The sequence below is a fragment of the Haemaphysalis longicornis genome, unplaced genomic scaffold (assembly GCF_048455015.1).
Source record: "Haemaphysalis longicornis isolate Haplotype H1 unplaced genomic scaffold, Haemaphysalis longicornis Haplotype H1 scaffold_2, whole genome shotgun sequence".
NCBI classification, from domain to species: domain Eukaryota; kingdom Metazoa; phylum Arthropoda; class Arachnida; order Ixodida; family Ixodidae; genus Haemaphysalis; species Haemaphysalis longicornis.
The window spans coordinates 205,199,796-205,224,699 of record NW_027526295.1 but is presented as its reverse complement, the minus strand read 5'-3'; the positions used below and the strand labels follow the sequence as shown (position 1 = coordinate 205,224,699).

At 46.6% G+C, this 24,904-nt stretch overlaps 1 protein-coding gene across 1 annotated transcript in view; it reads right to left on the bottom strand.

Moving 5' to 3' along the window:
• The window catches only part of LOC144169808 (ATP-dependent RNA helicase DDX42-like), a 44,553-nt gene extending 21,469 nt beyond the window's left edge, over positions 1–23,084 (bottom strand). The window contains exons 1-11 of the mRNA XM_077699166.1: positions 22,896–23,084; positions 22,472–22,722; positions 16,331–16,487; positions 14,078–14,166; positions 13,787–13,940; positions 10,790–11,050; positions 6,302–6,409; positions 5,814–5,882; positions 5,588–5,716; positions 2,965–3,064; positions 556–603 (exon numbers count right to left, since the gene is read on the bottom strand). Coding sequence (XP_077555292.1) covers positions 556–603; positions 2,965–3,064; positions 5,588–5,716; positions 5,814–5,882; positions 6,302–6,409; positions 10,790–11,050; positions 13,787–13,940; positions 14,078–14,166; positions 16,331–16,487; positions 22,472–22,707 — 1,351 coding nt within the window. The 5' untranslated portion in view covers positions 22,708–22,722; positions 22,896–23,084. The remainder of the gene's footprint in view (positions 1–555; positions 604–2,964; positions 3,065–5,587; positions 5,717–5,813; positions 5,883–6,301; positions 6,410–10,789; positions 11,051–13,786; positions 13,941–14,077; positions 14,167–16,330; positions 16,488–22,471; positions 22,723–22,895) is intronic.
• Between the last annotated feature and the right edge of the window lie 1,820 nt (positions 23,085–24,904).

The window sequence follows — 24,904 nt, the reverse complement described above, 5'->3', positions numbered from 1 at the left end:
TGGTGTTGAAAGATTACGACGGGACAAAGTGCAACACGGAGTCGGTCTATTTCTTGTCTGTAGTAGGACCACAGCCAGCCCATGCGCGCAGAAAGAGAAACTCGCGTCCCCTTTTTCTGGCCAAGGTGTCCGAACAAATCGGTTGCAATTAGTGCTCCGTCTGGTCATGCCCCCTCTCCTGTCATTTACTGTTGTGAGAAAATGCTGTCTCAGACCAGAACCAACTAGTCCAACAGCACATATCGCTCATTTGTTACGTCTAACAAGTTTCAACTAGAGCTAATTTTTGAGTCCGAAGTGCACTCAAGCCTCATCAGATGTATCCAAACAACAGATAAATAAAACATGTCCATAATAAACAGATTTTGAGACAGCCAAGTTTGTTTCATGCTGGCTACATTGCAGTACGTTTGTAACTACGTCTATAAATTTTACCGGTATAACCCCACAAAACAACAGTGAGGCAAACGCATTGCTCCACTGTCAATTATAGCATTCATTCTTAATATGCACAATCCCAAGGTTTATGACAGAAAAACAAAGCATGGCACTTACTCTGCCTGTCTGGCCGAACATGATCGCAGATGGACCGCACCTGAGGTTCTGCAAGGGGGTCACAAAGGCAACAGTTGTTACAAGACAGGAAAAGAATACAACCAGAGTGCACTGTCACAGGTGGCCTAACATGTAACCAGCACCTGCCACATTGCATCAAATGTCATTCTAAAACAGAGACACTGTTGCGATTACAATACACAAGGTTTTAACAGCAAGTTCAGTAGTGTCACTTGACTATGAGGTAGGGCTGTGCTGACGGCATTGAAAACCTCAACACAAAACATCTTGGCAGTTCTCATCACTTCAGAGTTTTGCTCACTTCTGAGTGGCCAATAATATTAGCCAATTAATTAATTATTTCATAAAAATAGCTGTTAATAAATCTTCTTATTTTGTAAGACAAACTGCAGCCCTAATCTTCTGTAATGTCATGGAATGGCAGCATACTTGATAAGAAGTTTTTGCAACGAGTGAAGCAGAACCCTACTGATGTCTTCTAGGGAAGTGTGGAGAGTATTGACAAAAACACATCACTGAACATATTTTCTGAGCCATAACAGGGTCAAGACTTCCCTTCACAGCTGCCATAGAAACATTAACTTAATTTAACTTAACAAAATAAATTTTGCTGAAAAGCTAAACTTGATTCCAATACAGAAACAGCTGACCAGCTTTAGTTCTGGTAAATTAACATACACCTTTGAGGCAAAATAAAAAAAATAAATAAAGCCGTTCCACTCAATGTGAAAGCTGTTGGAAGTGCAGAGCAGTGATTCGCCATAATGGGCTGTGGCGCCATTATCCGTTCACTCCTACCACCCAATGCAATTCAAATTTCCCGCCTTCACCTTCCTGAAACTTTGCCAGCGGGAGTTCTGTTCTCTTTGTGCTTGCTTTTCCTCCCGCACGTCCTGGCGTTGCACTGCCATTTTTGTTCGCTTACTATCGTAAAAACCAACCCAACGAACGTTCCTAACTAAATGAACGCGGGCGCTGCCAGTTAATTACGTATATTTTGCCTCACATGTACCTACAGTTTTTTTTTGCACTAAACAACAGGGAGATGTATGACAAGCACCAGCGGTTCACAGGTTTCGGACGCTTATGACTATATAAACCGCTTGGCCTTCGAAGCCTCTGGGTTACGCCGCGACGACAGACGGTACGACAGAACGCCGTATGACTCTACTTGGGTCCAGCGAGTGAGCTGCAATGACAAGGCGAGCCTTTAAAGTGCTCTGCACTTAAAATACAGTAGAATCTCGATGATACGATTCTGGGTGATACGAATTTCGGGATGATACGAATTTCTGAAAAGTCCCGGCAAAATTGCATTGTTTGCAATGGGAAAAATTTCGGCTGTTACGAACGGACCTGCGCGGCCCGGCGGATGATACGAACGAGCCGGCGAGGCGCCCGAGTGCCGAACAAGCAAGTGACGGCTCTCACTCCACATTTGTCACTCTTCTGTCTCCAGAAACGGCCGGGTTGTTTTCTGCTCGCGAAAACGCGCCCCGCACGCCCCATGCGCGCCGCGAAACCTCTCGCACGCTGCGCGCGCCGCGGCCGGCGGCGGCAACATGGCGGCGGCTCGGCCGCGAAGTGGCACGGCCGCTTGAGCGACTGCTTCTAGCCGCTCTTTAAAATGCCGCTCAAGGCAGACACAAAGTTTCTTGTGCAGTAAAGGAGCTGATAACGTTGGCGAAAACGGTACTATAAAACACCATCCTCGCCGCTAGTGAAAGCGCCCGTAAAATATCTGCCGGAGTGCTAAGCCTAAACATCTCGGGCGGAGCCAGCGGGCTGTCTCGATCGTTTCGCGAGTCGTCAGCGTCTTTTTCTGACCGAGGTAGGAGATACCGTGGGCGCGAAATTGTCAATGCGGCCGTGAAAATACAGCGCGCGCAAAGCCGAGGCGTGAGAATCGCGTGCAAAAACGCACCATGCGGTTCACGCTTGACTGTTGCGGCGAGACAAGCGCGAAGCTAGGCGAAGCGTTACGCGCTCCAGAAAGGACTGCTTTGTGACGTGGGGGTTTAAAAAAAGCAGAAAAAATCACGGATTTCTTCACGCTAAAGTAAGAAAAGAAATAAACGAAAACGTTTTTCAGCGCTCAATTTTTTGGTCTGTTGGTTCATACGAATTTCGGATGATACGAATATTTTTCGCGGTCCCGCGAGATTCGTATCATCGAGATTCTACTGTATCAACAGTGTACTACTCAGGTATACTAGAACAGTTCACAAAGTATGGGGAAGCGAAATGAGGTGAATACAGTAAAGGCCAAAACTGTTTCTCTCCTCCCTCAGAATACTCTACGTTTTACAGAACACTCAAAAGAACGCTGTCAAACTTGTAGTCCCTGTACCTCCGAGCCGAGCACAAGAGCTGCTCGGCACAGCTTACCAAATCCCATGTCAAACATGCGGTCCGCTTCATCCAGCACAAGGAACGTGACACGCTCCAGGTTGGTGGCTTTCATCTTGATCATGTCGATCATGCGACCCTGCGTGCAAAAGGGAACACTCGGGTCAGTATACCTCGCACAAGTAGCCAAGAACGGAAGATTGCCCAGAGAGCAACAACACTTCGTGCACGCACTCTCGAAGCACAAGGGTAAGAACATCTCAAGATATGAAACTGCTACCGGCACAGGCATGCGAGCGCTGCATTTAGAGGGGCCATACAACATTATTCAACTTGAAAGAAGTAGCCTTTGGTTGTAGCTCACTCAGCTGCATGCCACCACAAAAGGCGTTTTTTAACCAATTAAACACAAGAAATACAGTCAACTCGCGATAATTCAAATTCGAAGGAACCCCAGGATTTTGTTCGAATTATCCGAAGTTTGAAATATCAGAAGTTCTCATATATATGACTCTGGGCAAGGTGACAGCACACATTATGATTAGGCATTCATTTTAATCACATTATTTTATTTCCAAGCATTTTTAAACCCTAACTGCACAAAATAAACAGGAAGCAGAGGCGTAAGGTCCCCAAGCCGAATGCCGTGTGCTTCACTTTCGTAACTGGCATGCGACACACGAATGCGTGATTGTGCATTTTTTTTTTCGTTTTTGTTTTTGCAACAGTGGCCCGCATGGTTTTGACTGCTTCGACAAGTGTAGGCAGTCAATGATGTTTAGACGTTTTTTGAGGCCTGTTCGTTGTTTTAGTTTCTAATTTGCATCGTGAAAACGATAAATAAGGCTAGAAAGTTAAGAAATGTCACTGTCTACCTTACTTGTGCTTCGTTTTAAATGTTTGTTTACTAGCAACGCCCTCTTCCTTGAAGGCTTGAGGTGCTTATTTTCCTTTTTTCGTCTGCCGTAATTATATAGGCATGCAGATTTTCAAATAGTTGCGGGAAAGCAGCAGATATTTGACAATATGGACATGCGAAAAGTACGAACTAACCGAATGACGGAGTATTAATTAAGCGGCTTTTAAAAACATTGAAAGACTAGTGGGCCAACGAAACATTTTAATTTTGTTTGAATTAACCGAAAGTACGAATTATCACAGTTCGAATTATCGCGAGTCTACTGCATTGAAAAACTTTCGTATTTCACGCTGCAGTGATGTGTTATGGGCAGGAGTGACGTAATACCAGCCAGCCCTAAAAATATCGTTATCAGTGTGTTAACCGCACAGTAGCATTCGAGTGGTGCGATCAGACAGAACTGGAGGCACCACTAAAATTTTCCCAGTCATGTTTTTTGGCGGCGGCTTAGGTTGATAGCCACTAATAGAACTTACAAGATTCTGTGGCGTCATATAGAAGTTGCCGGAATGTGGCTAGGAAGTTGCCACTGCTTCAAATGTTTTTTTTTTATCTTGATTACTTATTTGTAGTATGCGATAAAATCAGTCTCACTGTTATTGGGACAGCCCAGCTCATTTAGAAGGGCCTCACCTGTTAACATTCCTATGGAACGTACTACTTCATGGACCCACGGACTTCAAAGCCATTGTACACCAATATGAAAAGCTTCACAAATACATATCAGTGTTCGCAATGACCTCGCTTGCTTATTTTAGAGGAATGCCACTTCTGTACTGAAATACAGAAATAAAACTCGTGCTTGCTAGACCGCTAGCGCCATCTCGTGAAAACTGGATAAACCAAAATATGTTTCCTGTTTATTTTTTTTTATCTCAGTAAAGAAGTGATACATTTCTAAAAGAACCAAACTAGGCCATTGGGAACATTTCTACAAATTTGTAAAACCATTCGTATCGGTACATGATGCTTTTTATGCTAGTGGATCATGAATTAGCAAGTCCCATAGGAATGTGATCAGCTGAGTCCCCCTTAATGAACCCATCTTTGATTTTGTCTTCATGGCCCCTTCAAGGAAGTATGTGCCAACCGAGGCATACGAAGACAGACACAGCGGCAGCATTCGGGGGCCTGGAATACGAAATCTCCAACTTTGCACTGCGACACGGAGGCAGCTCTTTCCAGTCACCAGATGCTGCCAGTGTGCTTCTGCTCCAAGCACACGTAATGCTATCTAGTCATCAGAGAATACTGAGTCTCCGAGAACAAGGCAGCAGCTGCTCTACTATGGCAGAGGTGACAGGTATGACAAAGCTTCGTCAAAGCATTGCACACATCTCTGACACATTTAGAGTAGTACCTTTCACATACACCTTACTAAAAACACCACTAGCAAAAAAGAAAAAAAGTCGGTAAAGCTTTCATTAAACTTGTTTTCCTTTCCAAAAGAAACAGCAAAGCTGCAGCCATCTCGGCCAGCACCAGTGCTAGCTGTATAAACAACCATTTTCAGACCCCAGGAATCAAACAAAACACGATGAAAAGCCACAAGCAAAGCAGAGAGGACAAATAGGCAGTTGCCCCGATGCCATGCACTAAAGGGAAAGGTTGCATATTCCTTATGTGGAAGGGGGAGGAGAGAACTGTCGCTTGCTTAGACTCCACTAGTAGAGCCCTGGGCAATTTGTGAAGGGGCACGCACACACACAGATGGACAAAAATCTCAACAGGAAATGCTCATACGGGTGTGGCGACGACAATCTCCACTCCTTCCTGGAGCGCCTTCGACTGCTCCCACTTGCTGCCGCCGCCGAAGCAGCAGGCCGCAGCCACATTGTACACCTTGCCAAACCGTTTGGCCTCCAGGTAGATCTGCAAGGTGTGGGGCACAGGTGGTCACAGCTGTTAACATGCTGCCAGGGTTGTCATCGGGTGCAGTCTATCAACATTGCAGGGCATTCACACCCACCTGCTGAGCTAACTCTCTCGTTGGAGCCAGAATCAGGCCGATGGGACCGTCACCAGGCACAAGCTCCTTCTGTAACACAGAAACACAGCGCAAAGGCCACCACCATTGACACACATGCCAGTAAGTCTCTCGATTTCTGCTTCCACGATAACATTACTCAGCACAATGCATTGACTACAAGAGGACTACTATGTGCATGCACAGAGCAATTGTTACAGTGTAATTATATGGTTATCTCAAGCTTCATTAATCGCTGAGGGTCACATCCTGGTCATATAATTATAAAGAGGAGGTTAAATAAGAGGGAAAAGCCGACAAATCATTTTACAAATCGAAGTAACTTTTTACACAACCCGGTCAAAAAAGACGTGCAGGTGGTACTTTACCATAATTTTGCAGAACAAACAAACAAACAAAAAAAAAGTGACAGAAAGAGGAAAAAAGAGTAGAAGAAAGGATTGGAGTCCCAGAAGACACGTGGAACCTACCTGGTCCATGATGTGGATCAAGAGGGGCCAGATGAATGCGGCCGTCTTGCCTGAGCCAGTCTTGGCAATGCCAATCATGTCCCGGCCACTCAGCGCAACTGGCACCCCCTGCGTTCCCAAACAAGACGGACAACGTCAGGGTCTGGGGAATCACTACTGTTAGGCAAGCAAACAAACAGAGCTTGCCAGACAGATGAGGTGGCTGCCACGAGGCGTGTGCAAATACCAGTGAAAGTTCAGCTTAAACTAAATTCCAGTCTAATGGCTACTAACCGCAGCAAAAAGAAAAGTTGAGTATTGAATAGTAGAACTTTTACTTCAAGTTTAAAAAAATATTCTTGAAAAAAGAAAAAACATGTAAACCCAAAAAATATGCCTTCATATTTAGGGCTTTTATTCTGAGCTTAGCAAAAAGTGGATGGTTTTTAATTTATTTGCATGTGAAGAATTTGCACACATCTGTGTAAAAATTGTGTTTTTTTATTCTTAATAGTTCCAGTTCCTGTGTAGGTTGTATTCACTTGCATGGTGCACATGCCGGCAACCATGTGTGTCGCCTTAGCGACGGGGATGCGCAGCCACTATCCCGGCAGCACACACACCAGGCCGTCCCACCGACATCAAAAGCATTACCTTGTGGAGAAACATGGGTGCATTCCTTTCACTCTAAACGACGCACCACAAGTGTTCCTCTCTGTGGCGGAATGTGCCCTCAGCTCTCACGTGGTTCCGCCACGCGTATTCGATTACGGAGCCAGCGGGTATCCCGTAGCGATGTTTTCAGCCCTTGCAGAGGGACTTCGTTTCAGTGGCCCGTTGTCTATGCAAGTTGCCGCCCTGGATTTGGATGTCGCCCGGTTTTTGCGCAGCTGGGGTGGGCCGTCGAGTGGCAACTCCCGCTCCCCAGAACCCGTCTGTTGGCCACACTCCATTCCAGCGGACTCCGAAGTGGTTGGAACCACCGCAGATTCGCTCCTCATCACAGCAAGCTCGCTTGCCTCCACACCAACGTTCCCTTTGAGGCTTCTCATGTCCCGGACGCAGCATGATGCCAGCCAGCAGTGTTCGAGGTGGGTTGTGTGCGACGGGATCAACCCCAGTGGAACCACTCTTCTCTACTCTTTCCTCGCCTTGCCTTTCTGATCTTTACTTTTCCCTATTTTATCCTAGCATCACTTCAAAATGTTGGTGCTATTATTCATATTTGTTGTGCCACGGCCGAGATGACGGATGCAAAGTGCTCGAGGGCAAGTAGAGTGCTACCGCATAATGTGAGTGCAATTAATAACATATCTGCAGACGCCACCGCCGAGAATCAGGCTGAAACGCCGCAGACGATACACGTTGGTGTTTTTTTTATGCGAGATGCGGGCGCAAGGCGCATGCGCAGGCACACTGGCCATGGTCATGAAAGTTTTCAGTGTTGCCAAGTGAAGAAATTGTCTGCAGAACTTTTCAGTGAATACCACCTATACAGGTCCCCTATGGGCATGCCTGCCCCCTAAGGGTAGCATACTCAGCAACTTGGAAACCTCAGTTTGTTGCGGCTTGACACAGCACCATAAAGCAACAATCACTACCTAAATAAAGGACACAATAAGAACACTTTTGTATCTTCAGGCCCTACATCTTTTACTCCCCTTCTCGAAGACTGCTCTCTCTCTCTCTCTCTCTCGTACTCACTTACTCACTCACTCACACTCACACACACACACACACACACACACACACACACACACACACACACACACACACACACACACACACACACACACTCACACACACGTGCAAACACACAAAAAGAAGAAAGAAAGAAACACGTTCAGGGAAGGTAATTATTGTCCTGCAGAACAAAGACAAGTTACCGCATCTGCTCCCACACTTTTATACAGTTCCTGAGAAGCTGCCTTGTTAGCTGATATCCCTAGGTGCTGTTGTGACAGTAAAAAGGTCATGCGTGCATGACCTTCCCACCGCAGAGGTCACACAACTCTCGGACCACAAGTGGTGATTGATGCCGAAGCATTAAGGTAATGCACACTGCGCAGGGGCTGTCTTTTTCTCAGCAGCACGGGTCAAAACGCCACTGCTCATACGTAAATGTCTACTGTAAGGTCCAGTTGGCCACTGCAACTGGAAGGCTGATTGGTAAGCAACTGGTAAGAAAGTGTGATTGTGGGGTTTAACGCGTTGACGCAACGCAGGCGATGAGGCGCGCCGTAGTGGAGGGCTCCGGATTAATTTTGACCACCTGGGGATCTTTATCGTGCGCCGAAATCTCGTACACACGGGCGTTTTTGCTTTTCGCCTCCATCAGAAAAGCGGCCGCCGCGGCCGGGAATCGAACCCGCAACCTCGTGCTCAGCAGCGCAACGCCTTAGCCACTGAGCCACCGTGGCGGGTGGTAAGAAAGTGTAACTGACTGCTAAATTAATACACCGCTTCAATCATCACAGCTTTTACAAACGTAGTAGGTGCAAGCCAATCGGTCTTGCATCAAGCAGATTTGGCCCACAGCCTGAAAAGCAAGGACTGAGAGCAGTGCTGAAATTTTATTGACTATAAAAAAAGAACATCAAATATTCAAAGGGTCGAATCAAATTAATAAAGAATTCCTTAGCTGATTCAAATTCAAAACTTCGGTTCGAAACAAATTAAAAAATTTGCACACCCCTGCGCCTTTCAAATCCTTTTCTATGGCCTGAGCAGTCAAAAAATTCAGAAGCCCAGCCAAACATCACTGAAGAGAACTACATTAAGTGTCACTGATGCGATAGTGCAAACACGTTTGAGATGACTTAAGGGGGACTTCCCTGTTTTCATTCCTTTGGAACTTACTACTCCATAACCCAGAGGCTTAAAGACCATCGAGCACCTACACGAAAAGTTTTGGAGATCCATGAAAATGCTCCAAATGACCTAGTTTGCTTCCTTTGGAAATATGTCACTTCTGTACTGAAATAAAGAAATAAAACTCTCGCTTGCTAGACAGCTAGCGCCATCTAGTGAAAACTAGATAAACCAAAATACGTTTCTTGTTTACTTTTTGTTTCAGTAAAGAAATGACATATTTCTTAAAGGAGCAAACTAAGCCGCTAGGAACATTTTATGTATCTGTATCAGTACACGATAGTCTTTAAGTTCGCGGGCCATGAACTAGTGAGTCCCATAGGAACGTGGTCGGGTCAGTCGCCCTTTACATCTAGGCCCAAACCACAAGTGTTTGATTGATTGTAAGATTCTGATTGCACGGTTTAACGCGCCGACGCAACGCAGGCGATGAGGCGCGCCGTAGTGGAGGGCTCCGGATTAATTTTGACCACCTGGGGATCTTTAACGTGCGCCGAAATCTCGTACACACGGGCGTTTTTGCGATTGATTGTAAGGTTTAACGCGCCGACGCAACGTAGGCGATGAGGCGCGCCGTAGTGGAGGGCTCCGGATTATTTTTGACCACCTGGGGATCTTTAACGTACGCCGAAATCTCGCACACACGGGCGTTTTTGCTTTTTGCCTCCACCAGAAAAGCGGCCGCCGCGGCTGGGAATCGAACCCGCGACCTCGTGCTCAGCAGCGCAACGCCTTAGCCACTGAGCCAACGCGGCGGGTACCACAAGCGTTTCCAACAACAGTGTACACTTTAAGGGGCTCACTGGTCTTAGAAAATACTTTTTTGCTTTCCAACTGATTTTGATGAAACTTCACGGGCTTATTCAGTTTTTTAGCTGATTTCAAATATCCAATTAGTTTTGATGTGAGGTAATTAGTTTCCAAGTTAATTAAAAATCTCTGGTTGTTCCCAAGAACAATAGGGAAAAACTATTCAACAAAAGATTACCTGCAAAGCATGAATTCTCTACCAAAGCATTCTCTACCAGAAGTAGTAGAGAATGAAATGTGGGAAGCAGATTATTTTTGTTTTGCAATCCCATACATGTTAACATCCATTCTAACTTACAGGTTTGAAGTTCTCCTGCTAACCAATTAAAAATAATGCTAATTAAAATGCTAACGAAGCATAAAATGCAAAATATGCTCCCCTTATGGGATAGTTAAACATTCAGCTTCACAGTGCAAAAAAAAATGATCTTCCTAGCTGCACTTCATGCTGAGATGTACCGCTCGAGAATTTCCTATCACTGCGATACTACTCGTGATGAAGAAGTGGGGAATTACGAAAAAATTGTTAATTTTTTTTTAAAAATCTGGCCTCTATGGGTTTTATAAGTACCTGGTACTGTTCCAAGTACAGAATTTTCGGAGGAAAAGCTGTGCAAATCAAGAGAAAAGTGATACCTAAAAAAAAAAAATGCTTTTTTTGGGCAATTTTTCGGTCCCAAAGACCCATGTGCCCTTTAAAAGGTTCTGCGGCATTTTTTTTTCACAAGAGTTGAATACCTCGTCATACATGAAACCAACGGAAGAGGCCCAGGTTGTACAAATGCACGATACTAAGAGTGTGAATAAAGACCCGCCGTTTCTCCTCACCTGCGCCTGGATGGGCGATGGCTGCGAGTACTCCGCCTTCCGAATGGCCCTGAGCAGTGGCTCGTCGAAGCCCAGGTGGCCGAAGCTGGTGACGGGCTTCAGCGGGAGCGCCCCCGTCACCTTGACCCCGAGGGTCGCGCGCAGCTCCTCCACTTCGGCATCGCTCAGCTTGGCTATGTCCTCGTGCTCCACGTAGAAGTTCTTGGTGAACTCCTTGTACTCGATGGTCGAGTGGTCGATGGGCGGCAGCGGGTCAATGTACTGGGGGGAGGGGGAGGGAGACCTGTTGCATTTGAGGCGTCACTTTTGTGCATCCAGCCGTTAAACTGCTGCAACGTCACATCCTTGTAAGGCAACTGTGGCGCATGCCTTGTAACATCCTGTCCCCAACAAAAATTTTTACAATATCGACCATTTTCAGTTGTATGCAGTGGTCTCTTTCTGAGCACTACTGTATGTCAAAACCCGCTTAGCCGTTCTTTCTTTTTTTTTTACTTCTGGCTGGCTGTAACCAAAAAAAGTTAGAATAGAGGAGAAACAAATTCTTTGGAGACAGTGCGCTAAATGAATAAATAACAACATTGCCAAACAAAAATAAGTACCTTTTTTCTGTTGTTGCAAGTCCGGATTTTACCCCAGTAATATTGCCTGAAGCTAAAGGTGTTGGCCAACAATCGTGACCAGACAAAATCAGCTTATAACAGCGGCAGAACAATGTCCACACGTAGGCGTAACGTAACCAAACACATTCATGGCAGGCTTGTACTGCAATTATTTTTGTTTTCCCCTGGCTCTCAACTAAAAGGTTGACCTACATTTACGGCCGACTTAATAACGATAAACGAGGCAAATTTTGTGCTAACACAGCAGGAAAGCACTCTATTTACAAGCTACACAATACCCCATGGGTGGGATTCTTTTACAAATTATACAAAGAGAAAAGCGACAGGTATGGGGCAGCTAGACAGTGCTGGCAGTTTGCGAGCTAGTTCAAATTGAATCATCATCATCATCACCATACCAGAATATTTAGGTCCAATATAGAATGAAGGCCTCTTCCCTTGACCTCCAACTTTTTTTGTCCCGCCCAGCCAGAGTCCACTCTTTAGCCCCGTGTACATGGACGCGACGGGGGCGGGGTGAGCTGAGTGGCGGGTTCAGCTTACCTCGACGCGTCCGAGTTTATATGAACCCCGTCCAAAGAATCGAGGTGAGGGGAGCGGCGGGGTTCACGGAAAAGGGGCTACCGTATTTTCACGATTCTAACGCACACCCTCTTTTGCTAAAAGGTAGCTTAATATCTGTGTGCGCGTTACAATCGGTCTCAAAACCGAAATAGGCTTTAAAGCAACCAGCAGCATTGCCATGCGCAACGGACACGAAGTACCCGCAAAATCCAACTCAATCCAATAAAAACAATCCGTCAACACCACGTGAGTGAATTTCTGCGCACTGATTCCTCAATGGCATGCCGCATACCCTGGTCAGCTGTTGCACAATTTTTTTGTGCTTCTGCTTAGCCCCTAACGCTTAGAATTATGAAGATCAAGGCACTTGAAATCACAAGCAACTTCAGTGTTCCCCGCTATAACTTTATTTCCAGCAGCAGCTGGATAAGCAACCTTGTGAAGCACAATTCATTTTTGGCTTCCAGAGCTGCATACGCCAAATAAAATCTCCCTCTTCCAGGTACGTGGTGTCATGTCTTTTCCATCTGCACAGTACCGTCAGTGTCACATTTTTTTTTTTTTCGAATTTTCCTGCGCGAAGTCACCCGCGCGTTACGACTGGGGGCGCATTAGAACCGTGCAAATACGGTATTCTGCTCCCCGCGGCCCACCGACTCAGCCCGACGAGCGAGCTAACCCACCCCCTGCCTCCAAGTTGACTGGACTCGCCGCGACGACTCTCTGACCCACCCCGTCCGCTTATACATGGGGGTGTCGAGTCCAAGAAACCTGTTTATTTCGACTCAACGCGCCCTCGTCGGGTCAATGTAAACGGGGCTTTTGACCTTCTGGTGGTAACCAGCGCCCTGTGTCAATGTAACCCCCGCAAACGGAGAACAAAAGTACGATAATTCCATTTCTAGATAAGCGAAGAAAAAAAAATAAAAGAAAACTTCAAACCTTAGGTTTACCAAACCATGAATACCCAGAAATACTATGGTCCGTTGTCTGCTGTATCCAATGTGACAGGAACGGCAAGGAATAAAAAGAACAAAAACTGTTTTATGCACCGTACCTTGGCAAAGCATTGTTCGTTTTCATAGATTTTGGAAAGAAAGATAAAAAAAAGTGCTGTGAGGCCTCCAGGTGGTCTCAGCAAGCCGTAGTAACCTTTACCCACACTCCCATAGCTCCATAAAATGTTCTGTACCCGTAGGAAGTGTGCCATGATTGCTTCCATCTGTTGTATGACCCGGCGTGGACTTAGCTTGACCAGCAGCTTCTTGCTGCAGTGCCGCTTTAGTCTCACAGTGCACTGAAGGGTTCCTTGCTGTTAGAACAATGTCTTTGCCACAAGGCACTTCATACAAAAAACCAATATCGAAACAACAAAATAAAAACATGTTTCGCAGCCTTATTACATTTCTAAAATTTACACTGATAGAGACAGAGCATTCAATGGAAATCTGATGAGCCTCAGTGTTATGAGCAGTATCCGTACCAATGCACTTATGTACAAAAAGCTATCGAATGGTATGCTCCCAGAATTGGTTAGATCTGACCACAATTTCAGGCCACAAAGTTGCGACACCCATTTTTTTCCCTCGTATGAGTAAGAGAACTCTGTCACTGCAAGTCAGTGCCATCAAACGCTGCCACACACATTATTCTGCATTTTAACTTTGTCTACTTTGTCAAATTAACTTTGTTTAAATATGTGCTACTGTCGCTGAGCGCCTTGTGTTGCAGCTGTACGGAGTGGCGGCGTGCTTTGCTATAAATCCTTGCACAGAATAAAAGCAGTGCCTGCTCGGCAGGCCGACTGTACCTTGGACTTTGCTGGGGCAATGGGATTACCGTCCTCATCGTATTCCAGTTCGACATCGCTGTCATCCTTGTTGGCGGCAAGGTCGGGGTTCTCCTCAATGTACCTGTAGTACGACTCCTCGTCATCCTCGTTTTCGATGTCGTCACGGACACCCCTGTGCACAGAAACACCCAAAAGTGAGTCGATAGAAAATCAACGCCATTTTCAAGGGGAAAAAAATACAAAGGCAGTGGTCATGCTGCAAGAATAAGTAAAAAAAAATGTGTGGCAGGTGCATCTTGTCGAGCTTACTTCAGCTCTTCTTTGAACTTTGTCTCCTTTTCTGGCACCTTGATGTTCTTTGCACGGGAAGGCTTTCCCTTGTCTTTTTCCAGCTTTTTCTGTCCACAAAAGACAAAAGAATGCAACCCGTTGTTAAAGCTTGTGTGCTGTACAAAAATACAACTGTTCTGTACAAAGAAAGCCAGCTAAAAGTGAGAATGGTGGTGAGGTTTGAAAGCTGGCCCTTATCTTCTGTGGTGGTCATTGGCAGAACGTAGTAAATTCTAGTCTGGCTACCATGTGTACACAAGCGTCCCACTATGTATTGCCGTCGCCCACACCTGCACTGCATGCACTTCAGAGCGTGATATTCCGCCTGCCGGCTTCTCTCGTTCCTGTTCATTCATTCTTAATTCTTTTTTGTGCATCTATTTTTGTTCTGTGCTGGGTTAAGTGCTGAGATGCATGCTGGAACTCAGCTGCAGTTCACTGCTATATACAGGGTGTTGCATCAGTAAATGGAACACTTTAAATTTTTTCCCTGAGCGGACTGCTGCTTCGTTCGCACTCAAACTTCCCCCGAAGGTCACACTTTGTGGTCTATTTTGTTTGACACCGTGAACAATGACGGCACTTACCCGTTCATTCTGAAAATAAATAAAAGCGGTTTTAGCCTATGGGGAAACGGTGGCCAATTTGAACTTGGAATGACGGTGCCACCTGGCATATGCGAAACGAAACGCACGATGGCGATTCATGGTAAGAAGGAGCCAAATCAGGCAGCAGACGATCAGAAAACCTCTTTGGCGTATAGTTTATGATGGCCTCAAATAGTTACATAAGAGCTCGTACGAATCATAATAAAATAACCCCGCGGCTCGTCGTTGTCAATACAAGTTCATGTATGTCTGTACCAGTTCAAGTATGAGCACTGCTTAAATCTAAATTTTTCACGTTTCGATTCATTAGTGCTGTACACGATTTTCCACCTGACTGACCGCTACGAAGGGCACTCAACCAAATATAACAAACAAATTTCCTTCAGCGCCTAAGCCCCGGCCCGCTCAAGTAATGCAGGATCTTTCTAGGCTTATACCCCTGCTATACTAGCGTCCGAATGTCATTTGAACCAAATGTCATTTGACTCAAATGCCAAGTTGTGCTGCTACATTAGGTTTTGAAATGCCATTCGGCTTAAATGACATTCGAGCCAAATGAGCACCGAGGCAGACATTTGGGATTTCAAATGCCATTTCTAGCACTCTTGCACACAGCGCGTTCGATGGGCAAGAAAAAATATAATACTTCCGTACGTAAAACAAACAAAATATTTTTGTTTGTGGAACTTCGTTCACTGTTTATTTACTTAAAATATGAAATCAACATATTTAATTTTCATACACTCAAAACCAGTGGGTCAGTTGCAAAAAAAAAAAAAAAAAAACACTACACAAACAGCCGCCACATTAGAGTCAAAACTGGCGTCTCGTCTCTCCTAAATTTGATTGTTGTATTATTCTATGAAAACAGAACAGGGCGACAACAGCGCCACCACAGCACAGTGAGCAATTGTGAAAGCTTTTAAATGCCATCGAAATTGTAGTGTAGCACGGCGAATTGTGAATGGCGCTCGAAGCACCCCATTTGAGTCAAATGGCATTTGGTTCAAATGACATTCGGACTCTAGTGTAGCCGGGGTATTAGAAATAAATGACCGGGCCCGGGCCGGGTCTGGGCTTGAGTCTGCGAGCCTGGTCTGGGCCCAGGCTGGCTTTACTTAGACGCACTAAGTGTTACGGGCTAAGTGTTACGGGTCCGGGTCAGGCTTGGGCTTAATAAAGCGGGCTCGGGCCGGGCCTAGGTTTTAAAATTAGGCCCGTGCAGTGCCCTACCAAAAATAAATCAAAGTGACATTCTGGTGAGCTTTTCAGCAGGACGTTTTCATCAGCATTTTTTTACTGCCAGTTGTTAAGGGGTCAACCTACGGTCTGGTTTGTGTGGGACTTTCTTCAGATGCACACTGAACCTCACACAATAACAGTGGCTGCTGCCTGGATGCTGTACAGATGGTTGCCACAAAGCTGTAAATGCACATATTCGCACAGTGGCCACAGGCTAATAGAGTCAAGTTCTGCATGCCTGTGACTCAGATCTGATTTGTGAATCGAGCCAGAACCACTGATTAGCGTCAAATTACGCAGGCTTAACCCCGACTTGTCCCACGTTCTCAAGCCATGCATGCACGTGACAGGGCCAGCAATTGAACCAATAGGATGGGCTGACCTCAATGTCCGCCATGTAGGCATCGAGTGGGTCCTCGTCACTCTCCGAGTTGTCAGCCCCCAGCTGCTGCTGCTGCTCATCCCACGTGGGGCTCCCGGGAGCCGGGATGTAGGCCAGCTGCCCCGCACGGCCGTCGTCCTCATCCTGTTCAAAGTACCTGCACAGATTACCAGGGTTGATGCTTGGGCAAGCTGGTTAATGATGCACCGGAGGGGAACAGTGATGATGATGATGATGATCGTAAGGTTTAAAGGCCAACTGCACTCAACATTTCGACCTCTTGAAAACCCTAGGTATTTCCGTATAGTCTGCTTGAAAAGAAAGCAACATGCAAAATACAACAGCTGAAATACCCGCGTGGACGCCGCAAGCGGGCAGCAAAAAATCGACGATTTTGAAACTGAAACCGAGGAGAGTGCGGCCATTGCAGTGACGTTGCAGCCGTCCAGCGAGCGGCCGGGCGGTCACCAGCTCGAGAGAAAGTATGCGCGCAAGCTCTGCACGCGCACGGAGCAGCAAATGGGTGAAGCGTGCGCGGCAGAGCTCGACCGGTTCTCCAGCTACATGGCTGGCCAGAGGAGGAAGCCCCCGTCGGCTGAAACGTCACAGGCTGTTTACGCGATCTGCCGGCAGGTGCCCCGTGGTCTGCGGCGGAGCTTTTTTAAACTCTTCTGACTGATTAACGAGGCGTTTCACGAGGCTACCACTCGTGTCTAAGCTGATTTGGAGGTACTTACTACGCATTAAAAATAAATTTGGTCGAGGTGAAATTTGAGTGCAGTTGGCCTTTAATGCGCCGACGCAACGCAGGCGATGAGGCGCGCCGTAGTGGAGCACTCCGGATTAATTTTGACCACCTGGGGATCTTTAACGTGCGCCGAAATCTCATGCACACGGGTGTTTTTGCTTTTCGCCTCCACCAGAAAAGCGGTCGCCGCGGCCGGGAATCGAACCCGCATCCTCGTGCTCAGCAGCACAATGCCTTAGCCCCTGAGCTACCACGGCGGATGGGACAACAGTATAAAAATGATGAGACAAGAGACCAAGATGACAGAACTGTCTCCTTTGTCTCTTGTTCAGTCACTTTTGTGCTGCTCCTCTCCACTGGGAAAAAAAATGAAATTCTCAAAACGGAAACTCGAGTCACAGTTGTACTCTGGCCCCTTGTATTCAGAAGTGAAGACCTTATGACAACACCATCATGCGGTAGCACTGGTTCTGCATTTAATCTATCAAAACAGATTTTCAATTGATTACAATAATTAATCCAAATCTAACGGCATAAAAGAAAGCGCAGCTGCTGCTCAGGCCGCCATAATAGACAATAAGATGAATATATGAATTAGTAGCCACCATAACAGACAATAGGATGAATAAATGCCTCCATGGCAACGCCTTATATGCCACCGCAGCGCGGAATAGGCACTCAAGATAGCATTAGTTGAAGTGTCTAAAGATATATTGGACGTGCCCCAATCCCAGAGGCTTAAGGTACATTGGACATACCAAGGACTTGATTGATTGATTGATTGATTGTAGGGTTTAACGCGCCGACGCAACACAGGCGATGAGGCGCGCCGTAGTGGAGGGTTCCGGATTAATTTTGACCACCTGGGGATCTTTAACGTGCGCCAAAATCTCGTACACACGGGCGTTTTTGCTTTTCGCCTTTATCAGAAAAGCAGCCGCCGCGGCCGGGAATCGAACCCGCGACCTCGTGCACATACCAAGGACTGTGATCCTATATGTTGGTCCAAGGGTACAACAGATGTACCAAGATCCAACAGGCTCAAGGTAGAGCAGAGCAAAGAACAGTAACTAGATACTTATAACTGACTCTGGCTAATAAAAGTAAGCAGAAGTAGCTTGGTCAGTTGGGTACCTCATTTCAGTCGATAATTGCGTGTAAAAAAAGAAAAAAAAAAAGAGCGCTCAAGACCTCTTGAAGTTGGCGGAGCGTGCCTCTACTTCGGGATGCTCCATGACCTGATTCCATCTGGAATATCAGAATGTTTGTTGCTCAGAACCTTCGGTAGTTCTTTTAGCACACAGGAATGGGTCTATCAGCAACCAGTCCTTTGGGAATGGTGGCAGATCTGTCCTGGACATTCGAAATGAGCTCAGCATTCTTAGTCAGAGTCGAGCCCAAGCTCTCAGCTGCGGAAATTCTTTCTGCTAAGAGCGTGAAATAAACTCACGAATATGCCAAGTCACGTTCAAGTGTAGCATGGTGTAAATAATTTGGACTGCGACACTTTTGTCGACTGCAAAGCTGTTAATTCCACCGGCGAAGGTTTGGTAGTAGTTTTCCGCCCACAGCCCACTTTTTTTAAGGGGTAGCAACGGGCTCTGGTGGAAGACGCGCAACCGGTAACCGTTGCTTGAAGACACAACTGCGCCTCGAAGAAAGACCTTGACTACATGTATTTATTCGTTGACAGAGCACAACGACCTTTTCAGCTCTTCCCAACACCGATGAATCCGATGGATAGTACAGGGAAGTGCAATAATTCTGTAAGAATTACTGAATTAGTCTGTTCTGCAGAAGCAGATGACCAGCGAAGCTGCAGGATTAACATCATTTAGTAACTATGCCCTATATACCAATTATCAATATAAGACAGCACGCAAGATTTTTTTGCAACGAATTCCCTTAGTGCTAGGTTTCCAAATGCCCTTGAATGTTACCCTGCATAGCAATGATGGCTGTCGCAACTAGAATACTTCAAGAGTGCCGAGATCCTCATTCCTATAAGCTCCGTCTCTCGTTCCTTCTTCATCCTACACGTGCTGCATCTTGCTGGCCGGCGGTGTACCTGTGATTGGTGCACAACTCTGCACGTGTTCATGGCGTCACCTTAAAACTTTGGTTTGTCTTATTTGCACGTGGGTTTCCCCTCGGAGGCGTCCTTGACCTTGAGTGGCAGGCATGTGCACGGCTGTGTCGGTTCATTTTCTTCATTTTTGTTTTTTATTGTGTTAGTAATGAATAGGGCACAAGGGCAAAAGTTTTTGGGGTTGGTCTGCAGACACAGCATGTAAGAAGGACACAACAAAACAGCTCGCGTGGACAGAGGTGACGTCAGTGAGGTTGACTGTAGTGTCGCTGCGTACGGGCCTCTGGCGGCTTGGCCAATGTGGCGAGGTCGAGGTCGAGGTGGCGAGGTCGAGGTGGCGGCGGCTCATTTGCATTTCTCGGTGTGTTTCGCACAGCTTGCAAATTTTCCTCGCAAATAGCGTGCAACAAACACCCAGTTGCAGGCTTCTGAAGCAAGAACAGTCCTTGCAGAACATCGACTCGAAAAACAAAAAAAGGCCTTGCCAGGCACTAAACGGCCCGTACAGGCCTGTATATTCAAAATAGGCACTAGAAAACCCATATTGCCAGAATAGGCACTTATAGGCACAATACAATATTGTGTAAAATGCTCCCTTTTCTTTAGTGCATGCTTATATGTTAAATAGGCTTGATACAGACTCAAGGGGAAAATAGGCATTTTGCTTAAAGGAGTAGTGACACGAAACTTCATAGCTGAGAGAACTATGTAAATTGCTTCCTTTTTATCAGGAGATATATCCGAGCAAGTTTCAACAGTAACCGTTCAGTATAACATATTTTAAATTTATTTTAATCTTTGCCCGCACAAGAAAGCCCAGAGTGGGTCAGCATAACATCATCTGCTCCTTGCCCCAAACTGCCGACGTTGGCGCTCCCGTGACGTAGCCGACGCGCTCGCTGCCATTGGCGCGCGATGCTATGCCGTGTGTATCACGTCATGGTTTTGGGAATGACGTCAAGGTGCCCAGGCGCATGGGGATGGTGAAATACGAAATGGGAAATTGCGTTGAACCCATGGCTGTTTCGCATACTACTCAGGGTTCCCGTGTGGGAAGATGGTGTAATTTTATTAGATGCGACGGGGCTATGTCCCTCCCTTGTCGTTGTTGCGCCGTCCACACCCCCACTGCGCATGCTCGGCTTGCTGAACGCCCGGTGGTGTCTTACCCTTTAATGGCTCCTGGAGCGACAGTGTTACCAATGTCTTCCTGGGCCGGCCCAGGAGCCGTGTAGAATCTCTTTGAATGGGTCGCAGCCGCATCGTCATCGACCGCCATAGGCCTGGTGTGGCCAGCCATTGTCTTGAAGGGACAGAGGTCAATCTCCCTGTGCTCTGGCATCATCGTCATGTCTAGGGGCACACGAGCGCACGCATTGCTTCTTCGTCTTCTCTTCCCTTCGACATTCTATAAAGACAGACCTCCATGGCCGCTTCTCTCCCCCTTTGACGGTCAAGTCTCGTCCTTGGGGGTCGACGGATCCCACAAGCCGAGCATGCGCAGTGGGGCTGTGGACGGCGCCACAACAAGGGAGGGACATAGCCCCGACCATGAGATGCTAGAGCGACAGTGTTGCCGGTGTCTTCCTGGGCCGGCACGAGACGAGCACGCTTCCCCTTAAAGGGCTCCTGGAGCGGCAGTGTTGCCGGTGTCTTCCTGGGCCGGTGGATGGATGGACGACGGAGCCGAGAGCAAGAGATGCTTTGCATCTAAAACTTGGTCGGTGTGGGCGCATACGCGCGCTCATTCATGCGTCCATACCGGCAGCATTGCGACAAGAATGGTGACGTCATGGGCGCTCTCGTGTCGTGGCAGCCGCTCGGCTTTCCTTTTGGCAAAACCGAAACTGACCCGAATCAACGACGCCGTAAATGATTGTTTACGCTGCAATCGACTGTCTAATGTGCCATTCTATGATTAGTGGGCTGGTGGGCACCCATAGCAGCGAAAAAAACGTAACACGAAAATTTCGTGTCAGTACTCCTTTAAAGTTTCATCCTCTACTTATTACATACAACGATATCACCCAACACTACGTGCTCACAATACACACCTTCCCACCATTGGATGAAAAGTTAACAAAAGAACAAGAACTCACCCTCCAACAACCCCAAATGAATACATGTCGACACCTCACACATCAACACGCCATTCACCCCCCAATGTAAAATAACTCCCTATGCCGACACCGTGACAATCCAGCAACACACTACCATGTGGTTTTGGCATGCCATTTCAACCCAGACCTTGCACCAATTCGTAACGCCACATACAAGCAGTGGGAGAATGAACTTGCCAGCTCGGACCTATGTAAGCAGCTTTGGCTCGCTGAAAGGGCGAAGGCCGAAGGCCACACCAACAGAGCCCTGGACTGAGGACACCACCCACTGATCAGCTCGATCTCATTGTTAAATTTAAGTTTCCTCCTCCTCCTTCTCTGGAATGCTCGGAATACACCAGCGGATGTGTCCGATGGACCAGTACTGGCTATGTCTGAAGTATCTTTAGACTATCATTCCCGGGTATGTCCGACATACAGTCAAAAGCTTTATGAAATTAAACACGGGAGCGCGTGCGCTCCGTACAAATGGAGTACTCTGGTGCAATGCTAGCACATTTTCAGAGTTTGTAGATTTAGAGGACCCACCTCCTAAGGCGTTTGACTGAAAGATCGCCTCCTGCAATACTTACGTCCCGGCGTCTGGAAATATTCTTGCGAAAGGATAAAGCTTTTGTCGTCATTCAATATAACAGCTAAAAATGCATTTGAAGATTTTTGCTGAGTTTCGCTGCTTGATTAAACATGCCTGACTTGCTCGTGACTTCACTGCAATTATTTCCAGATATCGTGACGTAACTATACTGCAGCAGAGAACCACGCGATCAAGCGCCAAACATACAAACTACGGGAGTGTGCCAGCCTGTCGTTAGACTGCTCTGCATTTACTGAGTGCCACGAGCCCCTATGTTTGCTGTCACAGATTTTCTTTTGTGTGTGTGTGTGTGTGTGTGTACTTTTAACCACTGAGATCCTGGTACGTTTTACGTGCTTTTGAACACAACTACCGAATTCCAGTACTGAGTTCGTACGACATACCTTTAGCCTCTGGGATCGGGTTACGTCGGACGTACTTTTAGACAGAGCTTGATAGAGCTAGCGTGCTTGAACGAACGGAACGCTTGAATTCTGCATCGATCAAAATTTTTAATTACGTGGCATTGCTACTCCGGCCTTCGTCCGCCCTCTAGAGGAGCACGCGAACAGTTGCCGGCCTTTAATCGAATGAGCAAAGGCATCCTTACTCTTCCTCGGTCTTGGGCCGCTTGCGGAGGTTGCCGTAGTTGATGTCAAGAGCGTTCTGGGTTATCGTGCTCAGGCCAGTGTAGCCGTGCCTGTTAACCACCGGCAAAGCTGGCACAGGTGTAGTCTCTGGTTGAAGAGCACTGCGACCAAGCTGAGGGTCCGGTTTCTTCGCAGAAACCGCGAAGCTGCCGAAGCCAAAGCCCCTCGGTCGCCCTTCTCCTCCCTTATGAAACATGTCGATTCGATAGTCCTGCAAACAGCAGAAAAACGCAGAAGACGAACTCACTCATCATCACTTCATCCGCGTAAGCTGTCGAATGCTGGCTCGAGTGAGTAGTAAAGTAGGAGGGAATACTAAAAGCGACGAGCCCGCAGAGAAAGTAAAGCAAAAACAAAGCTTAAGGACTGTCCAACTTTACTTACGTGAAGCCGGTTTCCTTACCACGATTAATAAAAGACAACCACTCACGACTTTAAGACATTCATTTGCGCTACGTTCATCAAGAACAGAGGTTAAAATGTCGAACTAATCATTACAAACAAGAAGGCTGAAGAGACTGCCGCAAACGCCATTAGCGTCAGCGGCTAGCGTTGGATACAGTTGGCTTGGATTTGACGCGCAAGCTGTTTTGAAATATCTCGTTTCGGTTCTCTTCCGGCGTACCTACAAGTTTACTTAAAATGGCAGCGATTCAAATATTTTTTTAATCTGGGGTCACCTACAGTGGGATTCTCTGGACATTTTCTACTTAGATGCTGCTTGTTCAAGCTGTTTCGTCACTCTCATGAGCCACTTGTGGAAGAGCGGGAAATTTGCCTGCTGATGCATACCATAGAGTTAATACTAATGCATACTCTACTTCAGTGGTTCTCAAATTTGTGTCCACGGGCCGACAAGGACATTTTAGGGTTCTGGGTAGCCTTTTCCAAAACTACCTCCGCCCCCCCCCCCCTTCCCCCCCCCCTCCTCACAATTCATTTTACCTTTTTTCTAAACCTTGCTGCCAACGCAGAAACGTGGCTTGACTGCATGACAGTTACGCGTAGCACAAAGTTTAACGCCAGATTTTCCCCCAACAAACCAGATATGCAAGAAAGCCAGACCCACTAAACCCAGATGAGTGTTTGGGTGACTTTCAGCTGAAGAGGCAGGTCGTTTGACCATATGACGTGCATAAGCATAAACGTCAGTTTCAAAAGGCGGGCACACATCAGATATGTGTGGACGACTTTCTATAGCTAGATGTGGAAATTGTTTGACATTGTGACACGGATAAATAGAGTTCATCGTGGGGTCCTCCATCACTTTTGCAATTTCAAAAGAGGTCCCCGCACCCTTATAGTTGAGATCCACTACTCTAATTCTGCGAGCAGCACGAACAATTGAACTGCGAAGATGGCAACAAAATTCAACTTAACCTGTTTTTTAGCGAAAAATGTTAAATTGCATTTCTATTGACATTTCCGGTAGTGTCACTTATGGCAAAATTTAAGCAAAAGTGAACTCTAGAGCGACGCCCACTCTACCAACATGGTTCTGTTCACGCTCTTTCCGCGCCTCGAGCCGGAGCTCCTACACGTTAAAGTAAGCTTTATTGCTACGTGTATGAATCGACATGTATATGTCAATGCGCCCGTAACCGTCACGTCTTTACTATAAAGTAAACTTTACACTGAAAGCTCGCTTATGCGGCATCTTCACCAAACAATAGCAAGAGTACAACATTGATATTAAGGGTGAGCGATTGATCGACTAACCTTCCGATTAATCGATTGATGGTTTAGTCGCGATTAATTTTTTAAATCGGTTAATCGGTTGAAGCAATGTGAGCAACATGTACCAAGAGTGTCATGGTGAAATTGGCGCAAGTATGCTGCGGGTCATACTCGTGTTCACATAGCCGGCCTTACGTCACAACAGGAAACTATGTAGGCATCCTCAGGGATGAGCGCTGAAATCCCCAAGCTGATAGCCAACACAGACATGGAAACTGGGTATCTTTTGTACAAATACGAGTGTCTCTAGGTAGTACAGCCATCGGCGAACGGACACTTAGACCGTTTTGGCACTGTATAGACGATAGAGCACGTTTGCTCGGCGCCGCTGCAATTCAGGCGGGGACATCAGCGCGCGCCAATGTTCCTCATTCCAGAAATAGGGTAAATGACGAACGCGGTGATAAGCGTCCCAGCCGCATCAGCCTCATGATTATGATCAGATTACACCTCTGTGAAAAGGCCAAGACGCATACTGTTGTCCGAAAATGTTGTTTGTCAGCGGAGCACAGCGATACTCGCTATGAATTCCTGAAGTATTTGACCGCGTCGGATCGTGACGTATAGAAATACCCGCCAAACGTGAAGTATGTTTTTACAGATTTTTGGTACAAATAAAGTTCACTGCTACCTTTTTTCTCCATAAACCAATGCAG